Raw genomic sequence first — 26,753 nt, forward strand, 5'->3', positions numbered from 1 at the left:
TATTTCTCTTCTGTATGTAACCACCCATTAAAAACACCAACCTCTTTCTGAAGAGGAGGAAGAATGGACTCGTGGTTAAGGCATTGAGCTAGGAGTCAGGGCATTTGGGTTCTATTCTCTGCTCTGCCAGAGGATCACTGTGTAACCCTGGGTGAGGCACTCAACTTCCCTGCAATTCTTTTCAGTAATTATTAACACTTAGCCATACAACATCCCTCATTAAAGGGTTAAATTCCTACAAGGCCCTCTGTACTACTTTGGCTCTCATGGCACAGAAGAGAGAGGCGAGGGACGCACTGCAAAACCTCTGAAAGCGTAGGTTTGAGAATGCTTTGAGATTTTTGAGTTTTTTAAACTGGGGATTGGGAAACTCCTTTAACATCAAGTCAGTTAGTTGCTTTTTGCATTGTGTGTGCTTGGAGAGATGTAATAAGTACATGGTAAATTTTAAAATAAATACTCAAATCTAGTGATTTTATCTGCCTATGTAATTGTGGCAAGCCATAATTCAAAACCATGCACTGAAGGGAGAGGCCATAAAGAGGCTGTAGTGTAGCCCTGCTGACACCTTTCAGGTCAGAGAGAGAAAAATCTATCCCCTCCCACAAATCTCCACATTGTTGCCTGCACAAAGTGCAAATTTGGTTTTACGCAAGAGGTGAATTTCATCTAATGATTCTAAACTACTGAGCACTGTACCATCTACTCAGATTATCCTTTACTAAAATAGATTATTTTAAAATCAACGGCCAGTGATTGGTTGGCCTAATAGTAAATCCAACAGTAGGATCGAAGTTTAAGTTACCTTACACAGTAAGGCAAATGTGGCTTTTAGCCACTAATGAACCTGGCTTCTGGATGCAATTACTACTCCATAATGTTTTTTTCCTCCACTGGACAAAATGAAAAATGCTTTGATACTTAGAAGATCCTGTACATTGGTTTATCTGCAAGGAGGGAGCAAAGGGAGTTACTTTAATAACTGGTCAGCTGAAGCAGCTAGGCAGAGATCATCAACAGAAGAGCAGGGCCGGCGTTACCACTTAGGCGTCCTAGGCAATGGCCTAGGGCGCCAGAATTTTTTGGGGGTGCTATTTTGCGGGGGGGGGGGCGCACTTGGGTCCAGTGGACCTATCGCAGTCACGCCTGCGGCAGGTCCACCGGAGCCTTTAGACCAGCGGACCGCCCGCCGGCATCACTGTGGCAGCTTCACCGGAGCCTTTCCAGCAGCGGACCGTCCGCCGGCATGACTGTGTTAGGTCCACCGGACCCGCGGGGGACGGCTAAATGGCCGCCCGCCTAGGGTGTCAGAAACCCTGGCGCCGCTCCTGCAGAAGAGGGTAAAATGAAATAATGCACTTTTTTTTTTTGCAAATTAAAAAACAAGAAAAGCCTGAGGATCTCTCTCAAACCATCCTACTCACTTTTTTCTGGAGAGAAATTCTAAGTATGCATTACTCAGAGAATGGTTTGTATGACAAAGACAAAGCGCGCACAGTTTGGAGGAGAGGAGTAAAAAAAAAAAAAAAGCAGCAGCAGCAAGGACATATTGAGGAGGAGCAGGCTGCCTAGTTTTCCTTGCAAGCCAGTGAATGTTTTATTTTCACTTATCCAATGAACACTGAAAAGGAAGGAACAACTTCAACCTTGGCTTCCCATTTTACATCTTGACAGAAAACAGAAGATGATGAAGAATAAAAGTGAGTTTACACAACGTTATCTACCCCTCATGTAAGCTCATGAGCAAGTCTACAATTCATAAGTAGAGCTCAGCAAATCCATGGATATCCGCAGACCATTTTTGCAGATAGTGGATTGGATGCAGATACAACCACGCAGGGCTCTACTCACCAGTGGTGCCTGGCTTGTGGCGCCTGGCTAGGGCAGCCCAGGATGTGCAGTACGCTCAGGGCTGGAAGCCAGTGGCTTGAGCTAGCTGGCAAGCAGGAGTTGGGACTATCCAGCACCCACCTCACCGCACTGCTTCCTATCCAGCAGCTCAGGCCCCTGAGGCAGCACCAGTGTGCCCACCACAGCCCAGCCCAGCAACACTGGCTGTGCTTCCAGTCCTGGGCCCGGCCTACCAGCTCCCGGGCAGCAAGGCGTGGGCCTGGCCCTAGGCATTGGAGCGGGTGGGGCACCAGCACCCCACCCCTCCACCCCACTGTGATGCAATGCCCTCCTGCTACCATGTGCCATTGCTCGCAAATAACCAGGAGCAGTACGCTATGCGCCACCCCTTCCCCTCAGCCCCCCACCTCGGGCCGCCCCTTCTCCTTGAGACCTTGCCCCTGTGCGGCTCCTTACCCCCAGTCACCACCTTCGTGCTGCCTCTTCCCTGCAAGCTCCTGCCCCCCTCCTCACACCCTTCCCCCCCGCCAGCCCTTGTGAGACAGCTTGCTGTTGGGACACGGATGCAAGTAAAAGACGGCTAGCGAATTGCAGGTTGATACTGGCAGATGTGGATCGGATGCAGATCCATGTTTTTGTATCCACGCAGGGCTCTATCATAAGAATACACAGGTCTGATTTTTAAAGAGAGGCTCCAGTCCATGCAACACTCTCTGTGCCTTCATTTGCATCCATGACGACAGTATGTGTGCCCAAAAGAGGCCAGATAGGTAGGTATCTAGGCATTAGCAGGTGCAACTATAAGTATAAAACATGCACATGAAGCTCATGTTTCTACTTTTTAAAAATATCTCACTGTCAATGTACAATTTATTACTCCCATATGTAGTTATAGCTATCAAAATGTTTACACCCTACCTTGACCTTAGTATAAGCTGTTCAAGCTATATGCTTTCAGCAGCGCTATACAGGTGATATTAGCATCTGAAAGTATTACTGTGATGTAGGATAACTCAGAAGTTTGCTATGGAGGGATTTAAATTAGAATGCTCTCTTAAATCTAATTAATGTTCATGACTCCAAGTTACAAAGGAAAGTATTAGGTCCTGCTGCTTTTATCCGGATTTTCAGAATTCAAGCATAAACACCCATTAGAAGGCAGTGTTGTGCTAGAACAAAACAGGTTTAAATTATATGCATAGTTTATAAAAGAAATGGAGATGCTTTTACTGATCCTATCAAGGGGAAAGGAGAGACCTAGAAGGTGTTCTGACTTGGGAACAGAACAGTTTCTTGGGAACAGAACAGTTTCCTGAGTTTAGCAGAAAGCTTTGAGAACTTACTAGTTGGTTTTCTGGAGAGCAGGAATCTATGAAAGATTTGGAAAGTGCACAATGTAAACAATACATAGATAATCTAAGAGAAATAAAGCTGGCTGCACTTTATCCACATGGCAACTCGTGTATGTCCAGGGCTTGTACAAAATTTTGCTTTAGAAAAATCAAAATTCCAGGCTCTAACCAGCATGTTCTTCTACCTGTGCAAACTTTTATTGCCACATGAAGTCTAACCAACTTTCATTGGGACCACAACAGGAGTGAGGTCCTGCTTGTGGATTCATTTGCAAGGTTGAATCCTGAGTGTTTACACATTTCTCTAGACTCAGTTCTAACTAAAACTAATGCAACTGTTCTTGTTATATTCCATTCCAAAGACCAATTTCTCTCTTTGTAGGGAGTTCTAGAGTTTATATCTATTTATTGGGGAAATGTTTCAATAGCTTTCTGAATTTGAGATAGTAAGCGAAAGTGTGCAAAAAAACCACAACAGACATTGTGTACAATACCATAATGCTAAAGAACAACAATTTTAAATCTAGCACTGAAGGACATGTACAAAAAGACAGTGATATCAGTTAAATTGATATTTACTTAACATCAAATAGCTTGCACTTTGACATTTAGGTTTTCCTTTAAAAAAGTTTTTATAAAATCTAAGTTCAATAGAAATGCTGATGACTTTAAAAAATAAAATTCACCTTCAATACTGAAAATGAATTTTAATTTTTAAAATTCTTCAAGATTTATTTAAGGCGTGATTAGCAACATGAGCTGGGAAAAAGGTTTTTTCTTTCTTTTTCTTAACTGCATCATTTTCAACCTGACAACACCCCCTTTAAAAGAATAGCATACCCATAAACCAGTTTGTAGGTCTTCTCTATAGAGCTAAAGATCTTGCTGAGCTCTTGGAGTAAACACTTAAAATTTCTGTATATTTTCAACATGATTCAGCTGACACTTGCTTTTACTTCAGTGGCAATTTAATTGATCTGTTCCTACACTTTAAAAATTGTTTTGAGAAAAGCAAAGCAAATTATACCTAAATTTAAGGCACTACTTCCTTAACATGGATTCAATCCTAAATAGGAACTCATGAAATTGCAGGACTGTGGGGATTTACTGGGTGTGCACACAAATTTATGATATTAAGCATCTCATGCACTATTTAAATAAATTAATAAAGAGCAAAGTACTAAAAATAAAGCAGTCGACAACATTGTACCGTACAAGTTTTTCACCATCATAATTACTACAGAAGTGATATTTGCACAATGTCATATAAAAAAAGTGCAGAATTTTTGGTGGTGTGGTTTGAGAAACTGTTAAAAGGTTTCTGCCAAACTGTGTAGATGCCTTGCTGAGAACACTGCAGCAATTGAAGGGCATAACCGTACAATTTTCTAGCTGACAATATCTTAAATTTATGTACCAGATGTTATTTTATGGCATGTGACAAATTAGAAGCTAAGTACTAATAGTGTCCCCAATTTCAGTGCAGTTTGAATTGCTGGTACCGGCAGAGTCTTTGGATCATTACTAAATTGAAGGCAGGGCTACACTCATTCCTGCAGCAGCTGCTGCCACATTTATATAGCAGCTAAATCTTTTTTTTTTTTTTTAAACTGAAGAACTAGAAAGTATTGTAGCAAACAAACCAAGCAACCAACCACTGTGTAAAAAGCAATATTGTCAGAAAGGCTATTTATATCTTATAATAGGTCACATTTCATATCTGTTAAAAAAAAACAAACAAAAAACAAGTCCTGTCTTTTTCTTGTTCAGAGCTGTATTCAAAGTTTCGAGCTGACAGCAAAATGGTATTGCTCTTCCAAAAGATTGTATTAAATATTTATACTCAATGCAGGCTTCAAGAGCATTTCTGCACTGCATGAGTGGTGCATTTTGCAATGCAAACCTTCTGCCTTTTTGACTCGTTAACAGTGGAAACCAGATCCCAGCACCTTTTGTTACAACTGAAGCTTATTAGCCAAATGAATACAAATCTAAAGGCAAAGCTAGGAAATTCTCAAAAAAAAAAAGTATAGCATCAGGCAAACTAACAAAGCTGGCTGCAATGTTACTACAGAAAGGGAAAAGGAGATTAATTATAGAGCAGTGGTTCTCAAACTTTTGTATTGGTGACCTCTTTCACATAGCAAGCCTCTGAGTGGAACCCTCTTATAAATATATTTAAAAGTGTTTTTAATTTAACACCATTATAAATGCTGGAGGCAGGGTTTGGGGTGGAGGCTGACAGCTCACGACCCCCATGTAATAACCTCGTGACCCCGAGGGGTCCCAACCCCCCGTTTGAGAACTCCTGCTATAGCGCATATCGGCAGAGAGCTACTTTGCTGGAGATCTTGTCATATCTTTTCTGACAATAAATTGGTTAAAAAAAATGTCCTGTATATTGTAGACTGCATTGATAATGTAGTAATAGATTCAAATGTTTCCTGTTTCATGGACCTAGTAAAATAGGACCTATTCTTTCATCTCTGAAACACATCAGAATCTCACTAATTCAAAGAAGTGACTAGGAAACCCAATGCAGCCCACTCAATTCAGTAAATTAGGCTCTAATCCTGCGAAAAGTTATCACGAGGTGTAATGCATACTACTGAAAGTGACCAGTTGAAGTCAGCTACTACTCACTACTGTGCACAGTGTGCATTATCATGAATAGCAGTTACTTATCATAGAACCTCTCCCAGTAATTTGCAAAAAAAAGTCCTAGCCTCTAATCTCTCCTCATATGGGACCCATTCCAAAACCCTAATCAGTTTAGTTGCCCTTCTCTGAACCTTTTCTAATGCCAGTATATCTTTTTTGAGATGAGGAGACCACACCTTGTCATAACATTTTCCCCAGATCTGGACCTTAGCGTCCAAAATATGGGTGCTAGCATGAAAACCTCCAAGCTTAGTTACCAGCTTGGACCTCGTAAAGCTGCCACCAGCCAGGGATTTACAGTGCCTGGCTCACTGTGGTCTCCCCAAAACCTTCCCTGGGGGACCCCCAGACTCAGATTCCTTGAGTCTCACAACAAAGGGGAATAAACCATTTCCCTTCCCGCTCCTCGCTCCAGGTGTTCCCTCCCTGGGTTCCTGGGGAGATACACAGAAGCAAGCTCCGTGAATCTAAACAGAGGGACTCCACCCTCCCTGTTTCCAGTCCTGGAAACACATGAGAGAGCTAATCTCTCTTCCCCCTTACCCAGAGGGTATGCAAAGTCAGGCTTAGTAACTCTAACACAAGAGATTTTCCCCCTGACTTCTTCCTCCCACCAATTCCCTGGTGAGCTGCAGACTCAATTCCCTGGAGTCCCCACTAAAGAAAAACTCCAACAGGTCTTAAAAAGAAAGCTTTATATAAAAAGAAAGAAAAAATACATAAAAATGGTCTCTCTGTATTAAGGTGACAAATACAGGGTCATTTGCTTAAAAGAAAAACAATGAATAACCAGCCTTATCCAAAAAGAATAAAATTTAAACATTCCAGCAACTACACACATGTAAATACAAAAGAAAACAATATAAACCTTATTGTCTTACTATCTTGTAGTTACAACTTGGAAACAGAGATTAGAAAGCCAAGAGATAGAAAAATCACTCTCATAGCCGAGACGGTCAGACCCAAGACAAAGAACAAAGAACTCACACCCAAAACTTCCCTCCACCCAGATTTGAAAAAGTCTTGTTTCCTGATTGGTCCTCTGGTCAGGTGTTTCAGGTTACTCCTTTCCAGGTGAAAGAGACATTAACCCTTAGCTATCTGTTTATGACACACCTGCATGCTGTATTCAAGAAGTGGGCATACCATGGATTTATATAAAGGCAATAAGATATTCTCAGTCATATTCTCTATCCCTTTTTTAATGATTCCTAACATCCTGTTTGCTTTTTTGACTGCCGATGCACATAGCGTGGACGTCTTCAGAGAACTATCCATTATGACTCCAAGCTCTCTTTCCTGATTAGTTGTAGTAAATTAACCCCCATCATATTGTGTGTATAGTTGGGGTTATTTTTTCCAGCGTGCGTCACTTTACATTTATCCACATGAAATTTCATTTGCCATTTTGTTGCCCAATCATTTACTTTTGTGAGATCTCTTTGAAATTCTTCACAGTCTGCTTTGGTCTTAACTACCTTGAGCAGTTTAGTATCATTTGCAAACTTTGCCACCTCACCGTTTAACCCTTTCTCCAGATCATTTATAAATAAATTGAATAGGATTGGTCCTAGGACTGACCCTTGGGGAACACCACTAGTTACCCCTCTCCATTCTGAAATTTTACCATTTATTCCTACCCCTTGTTCCCCGTCTTTTAACCAGTTCTCAACCCATGAAAGGATCTTCTGTCTTATCTCATGACAACTTAATTTACGTAAGAGCCTTTGGTGAGGGACCTTGTCAAAAGCTTTCTGGAAATCTACGTACAATATGTCCACTGGATCCCCCTTGTCCACATGTCTGTTCACCCCTTCAAAGAACTCTAATAGATTAGTAAGACGTGATTTCCCTTTACAGAAACCATGTTGACTTTTGCCCAACAATTTATGTTCTTCTATGTGTCTGACAATTTTATTCTTAACTATTGTTTCAGCTAATTTGCCTGGTACTGACAGATTTACCGGTCTGTAATTGCCGGGATCACCTCTAGAGCCCTTTTTAAATATTGGCGTTACATTAGCTATCTTCTAGTCATTGGGTACAGAAGTTGATTTAAAGAACAGGTTACAAGTTCTGCATTTTCACATTTGAGTTCTTTCAGATCTCTTGAGTGAATACCATCTGGTCCCGGTGACTTGTTACTGTTAAGTTTGTCAATTAATTCCAAAACTTCCTCTAATGACACGTCAATCTGCGACAATTCCTCAGATTTATCACCTACAAAGGATGGCTCAGGTTTGGAAATCTCCCTAACGTCCTTAGCCGTGAACACTGAAGCAAAGAATTCATTTAGTTTCTCCGCAATGACTATCGTCTTTACGTGCTCCTTTTGTCTCTCGATCGTCCAGGGGCCCCACTGGTTGTTTAGCAGGCTTCTGATGTACTTAAAAACATTTTGTTATTACCTTTTGAGTTTTTGGCTAGCTGTTCTTCAAACTCCTTTTTGGCTTTTCTTAATATATTTTTACACTTAATTTGGCAGTGTTTATGCTTCTTTCTATTTACCTCACTAGGATTTGACTTCCACTTTTTAATTCATTAGTATTCAGAATTTTATTTGTATTTTGAAACAGGCTGTTTGTTCTTATCCTGTAGTTCTGGCTTGTCAAACTCAGTTCAGGTAACAAACCCATGAGGCTAACTGGATTGTTTGATTATTCATTAGAAGGGCTGTTTACTGAGGAGGTGGTGGAGTGAAGAAATAAAAGTGTACAGAGATGACATCAGAGGCCCAAGCATCCAATCAGATCAGCCTCTGATAGTATCTGGAGCATGTCTTATTGCTTTTTAATAAACGTGGTAAAATTTTTGTGTCACAACACTTTGCACTTCTATAACACCTATCAGCTGAGCATCTCAAACTCCTTTATAAACACTAGTAATTTAAGCGTCACAAAAAAAACCCTGAGATAGACAGATACACGTATTTTATAAATGAGAAGAATATGACAGAATAGTTGACTTGGCCAAGGTCACACAGCAAGTCTGCGGCAGAACCAGGAATAGAAACCAGAGCTGCCCACAAGACCTGTTCTTTAACGGCTACACTATGCTCCCTGTTGTCCATAGATACCCCAGACAACAGTTTCTCTGTTTTCCAGCTCACCATTAGTACGTAGTAGAGAATATGTTTTCCCTATCTCCACCCTCAAAATCTATGAGATTTAGAATGGTGTGAAGATGACATTCCAGTTTAGAAGTGAACAGGTTTGTCACTCTACCATATGATTACGGAAGAAGACGGGCAAATGACAGTCAAGCACTGTGTTGAACCTGGTAACCTTTCAGACGCTACCTTTGTAACTAAGATATCAATAAAAATTCTGCTAGCACGTACTAAGCTTTTTATGACAATCATGTACAGTGTATAAGCAGATCTAACTTTTCTTTATTTTTTTCCTGCTGTACCTTAAATCATTACTTCTCTGATCTGGACTAAGTTGGACTGTTCTGTCTAGGAAAATATTTACAATTCTTCTTTAATTAGAAATTGTAATGGAGAAGAGTGGAATTTACTGTTGCGATGTCGGTCCTGCACTGGGGGATGCTGACTCAGAGATCAACCCACATTTTATTTTGCAGATCCCATGAGTAAGCAGGACTTCAAAAGGTCATAGGATTAAGAGGGCAACAATTTATGACTCTTTCCACACAGGATTAATTTTCCTTTCCATACACATACAACAAATGTTATTGGGAATTATAGACATATATCAATGTAAGCAGAAATCTCAGCATCGGCAAGTGTATTTTGCTGGATAAGAAAATCAGTTACACTATATTTGTGATATTTGGTATAGAAATTATAAATCAATTACATTTGTTAACTATTTTCCTGTGCAGATAGTTCAGAGAAGATCATTTCAAATCCTAAGTAGCAGATAATAGCATGCACGTAGAAAATCTTGTTTACATTTTCTTAAACTTCCTTTCTCCACAGATTCCCCAAACTCCTTCAACAACCCCTGCTGCTCTGGTACAGAATTTAAAAGGGGATCTAGAATTTTTAATATCTAGTTAACAGAAATTATGTCAAGAGAGTTTAAATGACTTTTCATTTAGTTAAAAAACACATCTGGTCAATTATTAAGTTAAGTACAAACTTAGAAATAGCAAGCAAGAGTGCTGCTTTATAGCAGTGATACTCAGACCGTGGCTCTTGAATGCGTCTCCTGAAGTGCAACTGGGAAGAACACATTTGGTAGAGATATGGCAAGAAGAGCGAATGCAACATTTTCAAAGAGATGAATGCAAATGAATGCGTACTGCCATCTTCCCCAGGTAACACAGGGAAAGTCTATTCAAGACTGCCACAGCATGAGAACAGTTTGTTGCAAAAAGTGCATCCAGAACTCTGAGAAGTCACAAAGTGCATATCTTCCTGTACTTAAGATTTCATTTGCTGCAAAACAGCTTAACATAATGTGACTGCTTCAACTACAGACTCTTTACACAACTGTAAGTGCCCAGTCAGAAAATACTTTTGTGGGTCTGCAACCATGGAGACTATTACTCCCGAGGGAATTCAGCACCAAAAAAGTAAAAAATTGTGCACCACCTTCCCTCCCCACCAAAAAAAATGTGCACATGGTATTTTAAAATTCTGTAAAATTCTGGAAATTTTATTCATCAGTAAATAAATGTGGAGCTCCAGTATGGCAGCGGGGAGCATAGGCCACTGGCTGCACAGTATGGAGGTGGGAGATCATGCTGCAGCCCCGCCCTCTTGCTCTCCCAGGGACATGGACTCAGCGCTGATACTATACCCGACCCTGACAGAGGACGCAAGGGCTGGGCCTGCTCCAGAAACACCCCGGGGCCCTGCCCCTCCACACCAGGTGCACCAGCAGGCAGGCTCAACCCAGCACTATCCAAGTATGGAGGAGCTTAGTGGGGGGGAGGAATCCAGGTGTTGGGTAAGAGGGTTCTGTGTGGTGCAGTCTGAGTGCAGGTGGGTCGGGGGGGGCGGGGTCTGGGTGCACGACAGATCTGGATGCACAGGGGCTCGAGGGGGGGGAGGGTGTGCAGGTGAAGGTGGTTGGGACTTGGCAGGGCGGTGTGGGGGAAAGGGGCTCAGCGGGGGGGTGTCTGGGTGCTGGGAGAGCAGAGCAGCAGGTTGGGGCTCTGGGTGCAGCTGGTTGGGGCTCAGGTGCAGGGGGCTCGTCAGGGTGGTCTTGGTGCCTAGGAGGTGGGACTCGTCAGGGTGAGTGTTCAAGTGCAGGGAGCTCAGCAGAGGGTGGTGTGGGTGCAGGCGTGAGGGGTCAGCAGGGGTGGGCAGGTGCAAGAGGTGGGGCTCAGCGGGGGGCAAGTCTGGGTATGGGGATGTCCAGATGCATGGAAGTTGGGCGGACGGGGGAGCAACTCCCTATATAGTGACCCCTCCCCCCACGGCTGAGGAGTGATGAGGGCAGGAAGTCGGGGGAGGATTTGGGGGATGGGTCTGACTCGGATCCAGCTGCTCCATGCAGGGGAATTGTAGTTCTTTCCCCTCCTAGCCCCACCGGGACTATCAGCTGAGCTCAGCGGAGGGTAGGAGCCACCAGACGGGGTGTCCCCAACCCCCTGCAGTGATTTACCCCTCCACTAGGGGTGAAAGTAACTTCACGGATTTACTGGTATGCAGGGTCCTGGGCAAAGTGTGGGGCGGTGGCTCTGGGCCCCCAGAAGGGGCGGGGCTGGGGCCAGAGTTCCCCAGCCAGCCCTTCAGCACTGCCTGGCCTGCACCGCCTGGGGCTCCCGGTGGCGACTTAAAGGGCCCAGGGTTCCAGCTGCTGGTGCGGTAACAGCAGCGGCAGCCCCGGGCCCTTGAAATTGCTGCTGGCGTCCTGGGATACCGGTGGCCAAGAGCCCCAGGGTTCTGGCTGCTGCCAGGAACTCCGGACCCTTTTAAATCCACAACCCCCAGGGCAGTTGCCCCTTTTTCTCCCCCCCCCCCCCCCATCAGCAGCCCTGCTGGTACAACCAGCTGTGTACTGGCAGCCACTTTCTTACCAGTACACCATATCAGACCGGACCGGCTTACTTTCACCTCTGCTCTCCGCTGGCTGCTCCGGGCGCCCACCACCATAGTTGGTGATGGGGGTGCAGAAATCCCCCTACAACATATGGGGATCAAGAGTAAAAACATCACCTCCACCATATTTCTAGTCCACCACCACTCTGAACTCAAGCTGGACAGAAAGACAGTCAAGATTATCTGAAATAGTCACTGAATTTTCCCCAGGCCCATTTTCACATCTCACTGAAACTGCAGAGGAGCTATTCTATTGTGTTGCACCAAAAGTTAATCAAGTGCACCAAAGAAACATACTGATGGAGACCATATTCTATTTTGACTGACCCCACCCCGGGAACACTATTGAAATAGCAACATGGACTGGTTTGTGTTTTCCATTTTAACATACTCTACAACCTCAAACATAGAGTTGTGATGTTCTCGCAGTTTTTAAGCACCAGGTTGTCCCCTATACAGCATTTATTATTCTGATTACATGGAAAATGAGAGAATATCATCTAATCTTGGGCAATTCAGTTGGTTGAGAGATGACAGTACAGGGAATATGATGGGTGAAGTAAAAGCAGTCCTAGCACAAACTCAGTAAGATCTCCCACTTATTAGGTTTTTCGCTCAAGCCACAAACCAAACATTTCTATTTGCTACATTTTCAAAGTAGCCTCAGTGATCAACATTTATCTCATGCTTCATTTCCTCACATCCCAACAAAAACCAAATTTCTCCTCATTATTTACTTTTTCTAATGACCGAACCATACATTTTCTAAAAGATTCAGGACAGAAAAACAACTATTTAAATTATTCAGTATTTTTACAATGCGTCCACAGGAAGAAAAATCACACCAATTCTAAGGCTTATCATTTCTATTTATCATCAGCTCTGTTATAATTAACCTCTTCAGCTACCTTGACCTGGTTCACTTTGATTAATAGAGCATTTTTGTCAACTTACTCTCCTTCCCTAAAATAATCATGCTGATCATTGTAAATTTAAAACCATAAATTCCTACTACAGAAAAAAAATCACCATTCGGTTTCAAAATTTAAACCCTGGTTTCCATTATGTACTTTTCTATTCACCTAAAGAAAATCCAGTGAAGGACTTCAGGGTTGTCTTTTTACACACACGCACACACACCCACACCCAGAGTAATCCAACATCCATTCTAAGCAATTTAGAAACCAATACGTAAAACTGGCTGCTATTTAATAAAAAGGAAAAAGTTCACAAATTAGAATTTTTCCAAGCTTCACATACCATCAAGAAAAGTGGTTTCTACCTCTTCCCACATTTTTCACAGAGCTAAACTGAGGTCTTATATTACTACATAAATCATATTATTACATAAGCCTTCATTAGCTTTATAAAATATACAACGAATGCTTACTAGAACACTATGAAATACAATGGGGTTTGGTTAATTAATTAATAAATAGCTCTTCATCTTTTAATCAGTAGGCAAGATAACACAGTTTTAAGAATATAATCTATATCCAATATACTTATATAATATACCTGGGGAATATGCTAAAACTGGTAAACAGTTTTAGCATATTCCTCCAGTATATGCATATATAAGTATACAGCAGCTGCACCCATTATATTACTGTAAAGAATAAGTTAAAGTACATTTGCCAAATGAACAAGGAGTATTTCAACTGATTTTCAGATTTTTGTTTGGGTTTAGTTTAAAACACATGTACAACTGACTTGATCTTGGATACTTCAAAACTGTTGTGAACTTCTGAGCACTGATAAAATGCTTCTTACTGTGACTAAACAGAACACAGGGTTTTGAATCTCTTGATGCCCGCAGGCAGCTGCTTTTGCTGGGCAAAAACTACAACAAATTCATGGAGTATCTAAAGGAAACCCTTATAATCATTAAATGGCCAGAAACTTTCTAATTAATAGGAATTATTTTGGTACTGCTGGTTTACACTATTTTTTTTTACTTTGGATTTCTCTCTTTAAAAATGTTTCTAGAGTTCATAAATAGTGCAAATTTTACAGTCCCTGAAGGGTGAAATCCATTGTTCATCCCCAGACATGGTACCAACATGGCCATGGCAAGTGCTGGGCTTCCCTCAAATTTTGTCTGGAAGCAACACGATTCAATCTTTTTTCTTTGCTTGAGGCTGCCCAAAAATGTGTGCCAGTTATGATGGAGGTTCTTAGGATGAGGACTGAAGCCTCTCATTTCTCGTAGGCCACAGAACAGTCCATCAGATGACTACTCGTGGTCACTTCAGACCCAGACTGGGTTCAGACTGGAAACTTAAGAGTCAACAGACTCCCACGTTCTTTTATCAATCTCCTAACTCAGCCAGTCCCCTTTTAAAATTTAGATATTTGTACATTCAGATTTCAGAAACTATCTGCTGAAAATATGCCAAAGACAAGATGTTGGATACAGTGCTATTCAAAACACACTGAAGCTTTTTGGATAAGTGGCAGTAAAAACAGAGAAGTTTCTCTCTTCAGGTTCATAGCTTCAAGAGGGTCTCCTAGCCTCCTGCCACTAGAATACAAGATACACTGAAACAGGAAGCAAGGATTACAAAAATGGGGATGTTACTGCGAATTAAGTACTTTAACTGCTTACTGTCAGCTGGCCAGATCGCCTGCCAGTAAATGCTAATACAAAACCCAAGCACTTGTTTTCAGGAAATCTAGTTGTCCATTACCAAATGTGCTGAATTTTTAACTAAGTCACATCACCAAATACACTGTCCTCTTCTCAATTTAAGGTCATGTTTAAGGCTAAGATTTTGTCACAGAGATCGGTGATTCCGTGACATTTTCTGCTTCAGTCCCTGGGGGCCCCCTCAGGGATCCCTGCTGCTGCCAGGGAAGGGGTGAGGGGAACCTGGAGCTCCCTGCCACCACAGGGAGTAGGTGCTGGACCCCACCTTCCCCTCCCAAAGCAGGGCTTAGGCTTAGCCCCATTTTGTCTCAGTTGTTTTTAGTAAAAGTCAGGGGCAGATCATGGGCATTCGTGAATTTTTGTTTACTGCCTGTGACCCTACTACAAAAAACTGTGACACAATCTTAACCTTAGTCATGTTTAATAAGACACTGCAGTATATCAAATTTATTCCCAACTCAGAATCTTGGGTGTTCCTATGTTATGTTTAAGACACATCTTTCCTATAGCTCAGTACATCAGTGAATATAAATTTTACCTTTTTTATTCATTTTTCTGCTCAAGCCAGACTGCATGGTCTAAAGAAACTTTAGTTCTAACACGATTCTACCAGTGACAAAGAAGTGTGCGGTCTTAGGCAAATCCACTTAATGTCTCATATCTCTGTTTCCTCATTTACAAAAGGTATGTTATGAAGATTAGCTAATGAATAACGTAAAATACATAAGAACGGCCATATTGGATCAGACCAATGGTCCATCTAGCCCAGTATCCGGTCTTCAAACAGTGGCCAATGCCAGGTGCTTCAGTGGGAAAGAACAGAATAGACAATCAGCGAGTGATCCATCCCCTGTCATCCACTCCCAGCTTCTGGCAGTCAGAGGCTAGGGACACCCAGAGCATGGGGTTGCAACCATGACCATCTTTGCAAATAGGCATTGATGGACCTATCCTCTATGAACTTAACTAATTCTTTTTTTAACCCCATTATAGTTTTGGCCTTCACATCTCCTGGCCACAAGTTCCACAGGTTGACTGCGTTGTGTGAACAAGTACTTCCTTTTGTTTTAAACCGGCTGCCCATTAATTTCATTGGGTGACCCCTAGTTCTTGTGTTATGGAAAAGGGTAAATAACATTGCCTTATTCACTTTCTCTACACCATTCATGATGTTATAGACCTGTATCCTATCCCTCCCTTCTTAGTTGTCTCTTTTCCAGACTGAAAAAAGCCAAGCAACCCAAACACCGAAAAGTCATGTGCGTGTTAAATTCTGTTTATCTTTGACTCAGCACTTAGGAAAACATGCGTTTTCCAGACCACCTGCAAATGAGTACTTAGAAGATGATCACAGGAGGTGAATTCAAATGGGAAGGTGCTCAGCGTCTTGCATTATCTGGCCCTAAATACCTATAGCCCTCAAAGGGCGACTCTATATTTTGAAGACGTAACATCACAAGTGTCCTCTCTATTATGTTTCTCCATCTGCTTACTTTGCAGTTTCTGCATATCCTCATAGAAAATCCAGTTCAAACACCACACTGAGAGCAGAGTGTCTGGATACCAGCTGGAACATGAGTTCCAAATGAGCAAATGAGAAAGAAAGTTGGTAGACCCTAATATGTAAAATAGTATATCTATTATTGCATTTAAATACAATTAAATATCATCACTACTGCTTCAAAAAAAAACCCAAAATTTCTCAGGTGTGATTACTATCTTGTTAAAAAAAAAAAAGAAGAAGAAGAGGGTGGAATGTGTTGTTTCAATGTGCTACTGCTAGCCCCAAACACCGTTAAAGAGTCAGAGGAGGTAAAGTTCTGCTATATTTGGGTATCGATACTGCGTGTGTCTGGGGGATAAAGCGATGTACAGAAAAGGACAACGTGTGGGAAGGGTAGAAGGAAAAAAAACATATTGGGGATCTTTTACATTCTCCCTTCCCTCATCGAGGAGCGACGCCAGGGTTTCTGGTGCCCTAGGCAGAATTCGGGGGGCGGCATTTTGTGTGTTCCCCATAGGGTGCGCGGGAGCTTCCGATTCTGCTCCCATCACACTGCCGAAGGACCCTCCGCCGAAATGCCGCAGGTGACAGTGGCAGTCACTGAGCTGCTCAATTGCCTGCTGCTGTTTTTCGTGGCACGTCGGCAGAAGGTCCTCCTTTGGCAGCGCAACAGGAGAGGAACCGGAAGCTACCATGCGCCCTGTGAGGAGCACGGAAAATGCCACCCCCCGAATCCTGGCATCCTAGGCGACCACCTAGGGTCGCCTAATGAAAGCACCGGCCCTGCCCTCATCCCACAAAGATTGATACTGTAGCTTTCTCAGGTTAAAATAAAGTATTAACTCCCATACTGTGTCTCTTCTGTGTCTAAAATGAATTCAAACATGTAGGCATGAGCAGAAAGTAAAGATAAATGAATAATTTGCTTTTAGAATCCTCTTATTTTTTCTCTGAACTAATTACAGATTTCATTTTTATTTTAAGTTTATAGTAATTTACAGTATATATATATATATAAAAAAAGAGTAGTAAGTCAAGGTTACTGCAGCATACACATACAGTGAAACTGGCATCTAGTTGCCTCTTAAAACAGTTTTAAATGATTTTAGTGAATGACAACATTTATCATATAACCAGGATCTGCTTAGCTGTACTGCATAACTTGCAAACCAGAAGGCTGAGACTTCTCTCTCCCCACCTACAGAAAATTGTGGGCTTTTTGGAATTTTAGATTTTGTGTTTGTGTGTGCTATCTGGTGCATTTAAAGCCTCTACAGTACACAGAGTTTGCATTATTCCTACCAAGACATTCACAGACCATATATTTCAATTACTATGCTCAGGGAGTTAACATCTTGGGACATCCTCAGTCTTAAATTTATTTAATTCACGTAATTAATATACAGGTTACATTTTTCAGGTGCCAGTGGAATATAACCTACACTCAAATCAGGTCAGCTGAAACTACAGTTCATATCATCACTGGGGATAGAACCCGCTAACGGTATTTGTCCAAGTTGGTGGCTAATGGAAATCCAGTTTAAAACCTCAATTTTTCAAACACTTATATACAATATCCTTAACTTATTTAAATATGCCAACTGGCCTACTCACAGAGCATAAAGTTAAGCATGTACATATGTTTTTGCAGGATCTGTACTTAAAAATCAAAACCATTTCTTTGCTCAAGAAAACGTGAGAGTTCCATGAAAGCATTTGTAATCACCCTAAACTGGTGATTTGTATCCCTAACCTAGTGTGCGTCACCTTCTGCCTTAGAAATATACACAAAAAGGCTCTTGTCTGGAGATGAAATATCTGTGGACTTGGTTAGATTTCCTGCCTGATTTCACTCACCACCAACACAAGAGAAAGAGCAGATATTAAGGGAGATGGCTAAAATTAGTAGTAGTATAACAGGAACAAAGTGGATGATAATCCTTTCGTTCCCGCAGCGTCGGAGCAATTCCAACAAAAAGTGTTTTCGGAAGCTGGAGAATGGAATGTTAGGCCCCAAAGCATCAGTGATAGCTGGGAAGCCCATTTTTGGGAGCTGGCACTGGAATGTTTAGTCCTGTACGAAACCTGCCAGCTGGGGGCAGTAGGCAGCTCAGTAAGGAGAGAAACCAGAAGAGGGGGAGGTGGGAAATTTAAAAGAAGCTGTTGTCCTAAGCTCCGATGGATCAAGTCCCATTCTTCCCTCTCACAAGCTGATAGAGATAAATAACTGGGGCTTCACAGCAGTTAGCCAGCTTAGAAGAAAAACAGTCCAACTGAGTGAGAGGCAGGAGAAGTGGGCCAGTGCCCTCAGTACAAAATTGCTCAGAACACCAGAGTTCTTGTCTCTCTTTGTTCACACTTCCCTATGAATGCAAGACTGAAGAGGTTTTCCAGACTTACTAGTGTTAACATTCTCTGGGGAGTCTGTAGTCTCAGCCACAAGTGTGTTCGCATCCCAAAGTAGAGCAGCTGTCTCTGGGGGTTCATATCCTATATTGACTGATCAACCCTTTCTTTTCTGTGGGACTATCCATGACTGACAAGTCATCACCTGACAATCAGTTTTCCTAGGATTCTGACAGCCCCACTGTATCTGTGGAGTGCCAGATGTCTTCAAGTCTTGGCAGTGGATCAGCGTCAACAGAACCCACTTGCTAGTCTGTAACCATCACAAGAATGCAGACCAAATCTTACTATGAAGCTGTTAGGGCATAGCATCTAGAGATGTCTATATAACAGTCAAGACACCATTGACCACGGCTCTTGCTCCTGCCAAGGACACCAAGCGTTGCAGTTGTATAAATATAAACAATGGCCTGTCAGTAAGTCAGGTGAATCAATGCTAGAAGAATCAATCATATCTTCCACTTCTTCAGTACCTTCCTTCCATTAAAGATCCTACAGACCTCTACAAACATTAATGAATTAATCAGCACAATAGCCTTGTGAGGTAGGATTGTATTAGTTCCTAGAAGAACTCTCCTTTTTATGAGAATTTGAAACCATCACAAAACTAAAATATTGTTAAAATGGTTCATTTAATAATGGAAGCGAGGAGAAGATCGTTAAATAAGTTCAAATACATCTCAAAGCAAGTAAGATTGCTTCTATGGATTCTACCCTGCTCTAAAACACGAAGACAGCTTTTATCCTGGATGAATATAGCACATACATTCTATTACTAAGGGCCATGGAACAACCCCCAAAAACACTTCATTCTGTGAATGTGTCTAAACTTGCTGGATTTGTAAAGAAACGTTTCCTAAAAATTGTATTTCTATAACTAATTGCCTTCAATCCAGACTGTTAATTTACTCAGCTCTTAATCTGTAAATAAAATAAGGCAAACTTTTGAGGTCTCCTGACTGATTAGAAAAGGACCGATCCATTTATATTGCCAGAGAGAATAGCAAACAAGTATTCCATATTATATTGAGCATGTGTCCCTCAAAATAAGCATGTCTCAAAGCCACTGAAAGGAAATTCTATATTTATGAAAAAAAACACACAGGATATTCCAAATATATAAAAGGAATCTCTACTAACTGTAGGACTGAGAAAGGGTCCAGATGAAAGTTTTTCAGGTTGTGACTGGATGAAAACAAAACAGGCTGGACCTCTTGATTTTCTTCACTGTATATTGAACACACCTTAATTTACACAAATGTGCACACGCATTGTCAGTTTATTCAATTATCTACAGTTCCCAGAGTATAAAACTATCGCTTGCTTCAAGAAAAAAGTCACAAATATCACTAACAGGAAGAAAACTGAAGCCAGCAACAAGCCAAAAGAGAAGAGTCCGATTTAAAAATCAGAGGTTGATCACACAGAATCATAGGAATTTATCACATTATTATAGGTCTCAACCTGAAGCACCACAAAATGCTGGTCTTGGTGAGAGCTGCAGGCAGCAAGCCAACACAAGAGTGAGTGGAGAGGTAATGCTTTGGCCCTCAGAAATACTTGTATTTATTGCACTCAAACTAGGGAATTTTTGTAGCACTGAATCACAAGATTTTTCATTTCACTATAAAACATGTGAAGACATACTAACAATATGAGAAGTAGTTTTAAATTAAAATCTCATGTGGATTCACTGCTTTACAAAAATTGATTGTTTATGCTAATTACTCCAACTACTTTGGTATTCTTACTATATTGGCTTTGGCGCAAACAAGACCTTACCCCGCCTTTCTGATTTAGTTGACCTTTGCAGGTTCTCTGGATTGTGAGATCACAGTGCCAATCTCAATATTGGAGGACTGGTCACTAGTGACATGTTCATTAGATACAAGCTATGTGAGGACATTTTTTGTGTAAGCTGACTGATGCTGGAAAATTATTGGCAGCAATAATAGCTATAAAATGTCTCCATTGCTGAATTTGCAGGCTAGCTGGTTTAAAATTTTTTTAAAGCTTAGATGGGTCAAAATCTTGCCAGGGCAAGCTATTCCACATCTTCAGGACTTCTTGCACCTTTCTATCAAGCATCTGGAGCTGGCCATTACTGGAGACAAAATATTGGACTAGATGGACCCTAGCTTTGCTACAGTATAAGTAATACATCCTTCTCTGGAACCCATGAAGTATTCTGAATCTTGCCATTGGAATTGCTGGCATAACACTACAACTAAGTATCATATGCTATGAGGTAATTAACAAAACTGCCTTTCCAGTGGTTTTCCAAGTAATCAGAAGTAGCACCTTGTATTTTTATGGGGCTGCTGAATGTCTCCAAGGTCAAGTGACAGCGTTAGCGAGTCAGAGGCAGCAGATATATCCTCAAAAAAACAAGTTAACTAATTATACCTTTTGTTATTTACTCTGGACTTGCTCTAGCTTTAAAGCCATGAGCTAGGTTTAATGAGGTTCAGGGAGTGAGCAGGGGCAGTCCGCTAGTGAGAACTCTCAGTGTAATTCTGGATAGGTTAGCTGTGGTGGCATGTTGGCAGGAGTCATGCCAGAACTCTGCCACTCTTCCAAAAGGTAAAGTATACATTATCCCCTACATTAGCTCAACACTGCTGGGTGCTGAGCTTGACCCCACTCTATCTGGATAGGCTGGTTTGCAGCTGTGCACCACCAGAACTGCCCGTCCTACACCCCTAGATCAGTGGCTCTCAACCTTTCAAAGCTACTGAACCCCTTTCAGGAGTCTGATTTGTCTTGAGTACCCCCAAGTTACACGACACTTAAAAACTATTTGCTTACAAAATCAGACATAAAAATACAGAAGTATGACAGCACACTATTACTGAAAAACTGCTTATTTTCTAATTTTTCCAATTATAAAATAAATCAATTGAAATATAAATATGGTACGTATATTTCTGTGTATAGTATTTAGAGAAGCACAAACAAGTAATTGTCCATATGAAATTTTAGTTTGTACTGTCTTTGCTAGTGAGTTTTATGTAGCCTGTAGTAAAACTAGGCAAATATCTAGATGAGTTGATGTACACCCTGGAAGACCTCTGTGTACCTTGGTTGAGAACCACTGCCTTAAGATTGTGGCTAGCTAAATAAGAGAAATGGGGAAGAGAAGAGGACTCCTGGTCCTGCATATTTTAGTTGTGTTACTATATATTTTATTTAGTTAAGCAACACAAAAAGAAAACCAAGAGGAATGTGTCATTTATATGGATAACAAGAATAGCACTAGCTACTATGGCTAGCTATCAAAAAACTCGAGAAGGGGATACAAAACCACATATTTAAGTGTTTAAACTATCTCTAACTATTAGGGATCAGGAGATCTTCATGAGGGACAAAATTATCCCACATTTGCCTGCTGGGGATGGGGGATGTTTGCACCTCGCCCTCAGCATCAGGTACTGGCTTTTGTCAGAAGTTTACTGGTCTTGATGGACCACTGGTTTTACCCAGTATGGCAGTTCCTACGTACCTAGTAAAGAAGGCTCATTGAATTGCATGATATTCTTGTAAACATCGACTGTGATACAGGGTGAAAAATAATCATCCACACAAAAAGCACGATTATAACTGAAGAGGAAATGTACTTACTGCTGAGAAATCAAAGTCTATCTGGTTAGCTAAGTTTAAGATATAATCGATTCGAAACTGGTTCTCTGGATTGGCTAGCTCCACTGGTGGTGCCAAATTGCCCATTGCTGTCACTATTGTCTGCAAAGAAAGGGAAAAATACCCCACATTTGTTACTGAGATAGTGGTTAAAAACAGCGTTTAGAAGCAAGACACAATGGTTTGTAGACTTACCTCTATAGCTTCTTTAATATTGTTTTTAATATCCTGAATTTTCATTTTTTTCTCCCTGTAACCAAGGAAACATACAAATTAAATTTATGCACCACAAAAACAAAAGTTTTTGAAGCAGAATGCAAATGAAAAAAGGATTTCATTAGAACAAAACATACAAGTGAGATGCCTGCTTACTCTCATTCAGTCACTGAACACATTTGTAGTTAGACCCCCACTATCTTACCTGTTCAGGAAAACAGATTTTGATTTCAGATACATGTGTTTAATCATAATAAACCCATATAAACTTATTAAAATTGTAGTCTTAGATGGAGAGGAACTCATCTTAGTGCTACTATGGACATTCTATTCTTTACACTCAAATCCAAACCTGCTTGATCTACAGAAATACCTGGAAGCGGTTTATAGATGACCGGAAATGAAAAGATAAAAAAAGAGACAAGTTACCAAAAGTAGAAACAACCAAGAAAAAGCAAGGCAGACCAGGGTAACACGAAGATTTAAGGGTGAAAAGAAAATCAGAGAAGAAAATGTCTGGAACAGACAGCTCAGACCAGAAGGAGATATACAATTTAACTACATGAACATGCAAAGTATAGTGCGGATAGGAGGGCTAATCTATTACATAGAATTACCAACATAATACAGGGGTCAAGATGGGTGAGATAATATATTTTATTGGGCCAGCTTCTGTTGGGGAAAAGGACAAGCTTTCGAGCTTCACAGTGCTCTTCTTCAGATCCTGAAGCCACTGACTAACAAAATTACTCTCGAGGTAAATCCATTAGGTATGTCATGTAATGTATGTCATATGCAAATCTGACCACAAAAACTTTTTTAATATTAAATGTTTAATATTACATCAAATGAGATGCATAGTCAACATATTAAAAACACCTGATGTAACCATGACTCTTAATGCAGTGAAATGAAACTGGAAGTATAATCAGCAATCAGGAATGCAGAAGAGCTGAAGGAAAAATACTGCTTTAACAATAATACAGGCAGACATAGTTGGCTGGGGATGGATGGAGAAATCTGTTTATAGAATAAAACATGAATAAAAAGCCTTTGAGGAAGACGACAAAGTCCAAGAACACACATACAGTGCACTAGCTGCTTGCCACGTTGCATTTTGTGACTAGCTGCAGGTCTGGAGGTAATTTTTCCTACAGCTGCTAGGATCTGATTGTGGTGCGAGCGTTGCACTTGTGGACTGAAAGAACACAGCAGCATTACGGCATCTTGCACTGAGATGCCATGTACCTTGAAACAGACAGGCAGAGTAGTGGAATTCTAGCATCAAATAGATGTGAAGACTCAGTTGGGTTGGGTTCCTAGTCTACCCACAGACCATCTGATTCCAAATGTACTGTATTTGACAACTACCAGTTTTTGCTTCAGGGATTTGGCACAACTGATGGGAACAAAGCAATGAATCAGTAGAGGCCAAAAGCACTGAATTAAAAAAATAAGTAAATAAGGGAAGGAGAGGGGGAGACAGAGGCCTGCTCTCCCTCTTTTCCTTTTCATTGTCCTCCTTTCATTTCTATTCTTCCTTCTCCCCACACACTAAAGAGATGACAAGGGATTCCCTCCTCCTCCTCCCCCATTTGCCCCTCCCCCAAGCACACTAACATTTTACAAGACAAAGGTAGGTACAAAAATGCTATGTGGTTAATGCAACAATCGCATTAACCACCGTGACTTCCCATTTTTAAAGGTTAGTGTTCTTACTGAGTAGGGTAAACATTAAACAAAACAATGCAATGAAACTGCTAGGGATAAGAGAAGAGGGAAGGCAGGAAGCAAATGGTAACTGACTGAAACTTCACAGTGAGAGACTTTCATTTACTCTGGTTTGATTTTGTCCCCTTTATTCAAAGAGGCCCTCAACCTGCAAACATACGCAGTTCTACTGAAGTCAACGGGACTCAAGTTAGACATAGGTGTCAGTGTTTCTGCAGGACTGGGATCAAACAAAGAATGGTTATACTTAATTATTTTGCCTTATTTTGGTACAGCATTAAAAAATCTAACAGGTTTAGGTGTTCGTTTGGAAACAAGGTGGAGACTTATATTGATCTGAGGAAGAGCTCTGTGTAAGCTCTAAAGCTTGTATCTCTAGCCAACAGAAGTTGGTTCAATAAAAGATATTAGCTCACCCATCTTGTCTCTAATATCCTGGGAGCAACACAGCTACAACAACAATGCATACAATTAATGTATATATGTTTTTTTTTAAAAAAGGTCATCTATAATTACATTCTTCTCCAAAACAAATGAGATTTAGAAATTTTTCTCAATATATTTGCTAAGTGTGCATTCATGAAAAATTCCCAAATCAGACTACAAAAGCTCTATGTTTAATATTACATTCAGATTTTCATCACTTTCATATTTACATTCACAGATCCTCAAGCTATCAGTATCACAATAAAGTGATAATAGATTCTGAAGTAGTGTAAAACTCCTACAATTAACAAATTGCTAGGTAATCATCACCATCTTTACTACAGGAATACTTCATCCCCCTATATGTGTTTTTGTTGCCATGGCCCTGTGGCATGTCCTATAAACAAAGAATCTTATTACACAGCAATGAATGTATCATCTCATTTTGTATTTTATAATGTTTACTAAGCATAAATTTTCCATGGCAATGAGGTGCCTCACTCCTCAGGAAACTCAACATGCTCATCAATAGTTCCGCCAATATCTGATGTACAGTGCAATTGTTTTTAAAAAGTGCCACTTAGTACCAGCTTTTATTCAGGGATTTATAAAATATAGTGAATTCGTCTCTTCATATAAAAACACCATTTTCACAAATTATACAATTATTTTTAACCTACTGAGTTCTGAAACCACCACCACCGAATTATTTTTATAGGAACATTGCCAGGTTAAAAATATTTTCCGATTTAAAATATAAATACAAGAGGAAAAGCTGTTTAAGACAGCTCAGATTTTAAAAACTAAGATTTTTAAAAATCACTTACATCTCACCATTAATGCTGATTGTTTACTTGTGCACAACATTCAACTTTAAACTGAAAACATGTTAGTTTGTTTTAATTTTTGGCTCTTGTGTGCTAGCTCAATCCCAAAACTGCAAGGGAATGTTTATATCCCAACAAAATCTTTTCATGGGATAGATTAGATACAATATCATGGAAACATTCATGTTTAATTTACTGACAGCTCCGTATGTCTTCTCCACCTCTTGTGGTATACATAAATTCATGCAAGGATTAAAGGCACCTTTTAGAACTCAGTTTATACCATGGTTTGGGCCAGTCCGCACAGTCCAGAACAAAGGGCTAAATTCTGTTGTGGGGGAACAGTTTGAACAGTAGTTATCAAGCTCTGTTCTGGCTATTTAAAAGGCGGGGGAGGAGGATAGGGAAGCTGCAGCCATTTATCATGAAAGCCACTAAAACCTGTTTGAGGAACCATGAAAAATATTATCTTTAATTTCAAATAGGGAAGAAAGTCAAAACACATATCACCTTAAAGCTCAATCCTGCCTTGAAGTCGAGGCTTAGACCCTGATTAGAAAAAACATTCCTATTCAGTAAAGCACTTCATGTGTTTACGTGCTTTTCTGAATCAGTGCCCTAATGATCTTCTATTAAAGAAGACGACTACTTTTTTTTAGTTTTGACTTTATAATGCTTTATCAAATCCTACATAGCCAGCAGGCTACCAAGCAAGTTGCCTTTTTGTAGTCTGATTTAATTGTCACTTTTACTGCATTTTAGAACCCAGGAACTACGTGAATATCCATCTGTAAACTGGGTATAGGGACCTTTTGAAAAAACTTACAACTTCTGTATTAATATTTCAATCACTTTATTGGTGGCAGCAAAGACCAGGAAGTCAGTTCGCTCTTTGCGAACCAGTGTACACTTTGCTAGGAGGAGGGGAAGAAATCAGACTGTTAGCCTGAAGGCATTAAATAAAATGTGCTATGGTAATTATTAAAACGTGGTCACATTAATAAAACGTGTGACATGATAGCTCTACTGGTTAAAATAATTGACAGAACAAAGTATTAGTTTCAACCTCTCATTAATCACATGTTTAGTTAGAACTGCTGGCAGGTCAAGAAGTCATGTACTGTACTATGAAAGAATGGGTACAGTACTATCGGTGTTAAGAATACTAATACTACAAAGAAAAAACAAGTTTAGAATTAGATACTACAGTGTTTTACTCTTTCTACGATTATTATTGAAGATATTATATAAAGAGACACGATAAATTAAAAAAATAACACTTTTCTCCATATGGTATGGCAGGTCTTCAGTGAGACTGCTGGAAAAGAAAACCCAAATCCTTCAGAAATTCAGAGTCACAAAACTATTTTAATTTAAAAAAAATAAAATCCATTACAACCTGCCACCATCATTTCAAGGTTCACAAAGTACCTAAATTATTTTTTAAAAGTGATAGAGAAACATTTTCCCAATA

General features: G+C 40.5%; 1 protein-coding gene across 1 annotated transcript in view; it reads right to left on the reverse strand.

The window, feature by feature from the left end:
• Positions 1 to 26,753, reverse strand: part of GNAS (GNAS complex locus) — a 156,246-nt gene that overhangs the window by 77,950 nt on the left and 51,543 nt on the right. The window contains exons 4-5 of the mRNA XM_030532848.1: positions 22,275 to 22,325; positions 22,062 to 22,181 (exon numbers count right to left, since the gene is read on the reverse strand). Of these exons, the coding sequence (XP_030388708.1) occupies positions 22,062 to 22,181; positions 22,275 to 22,325 (171 nt within the window). The remainder of the gene's footprint in view (positions 1 to 22,061; positions 22,182 to 22,274; positions 22,326 to 26,753) is intronic.

This window comes from Gopherus evgoodei, chromosome 14, assembly GCF_007399415.2.
Source record: "Gopherus evgoodei ecotype Sinaloan lineage chromosome 14, rGopEvg1_v1.p, whole genome shotgun sequence".
NCBI lineage: Eukaryota > Metazoa > Chordata > Testudines > Testudinidae > Gopherus > Gopherus evgoodei.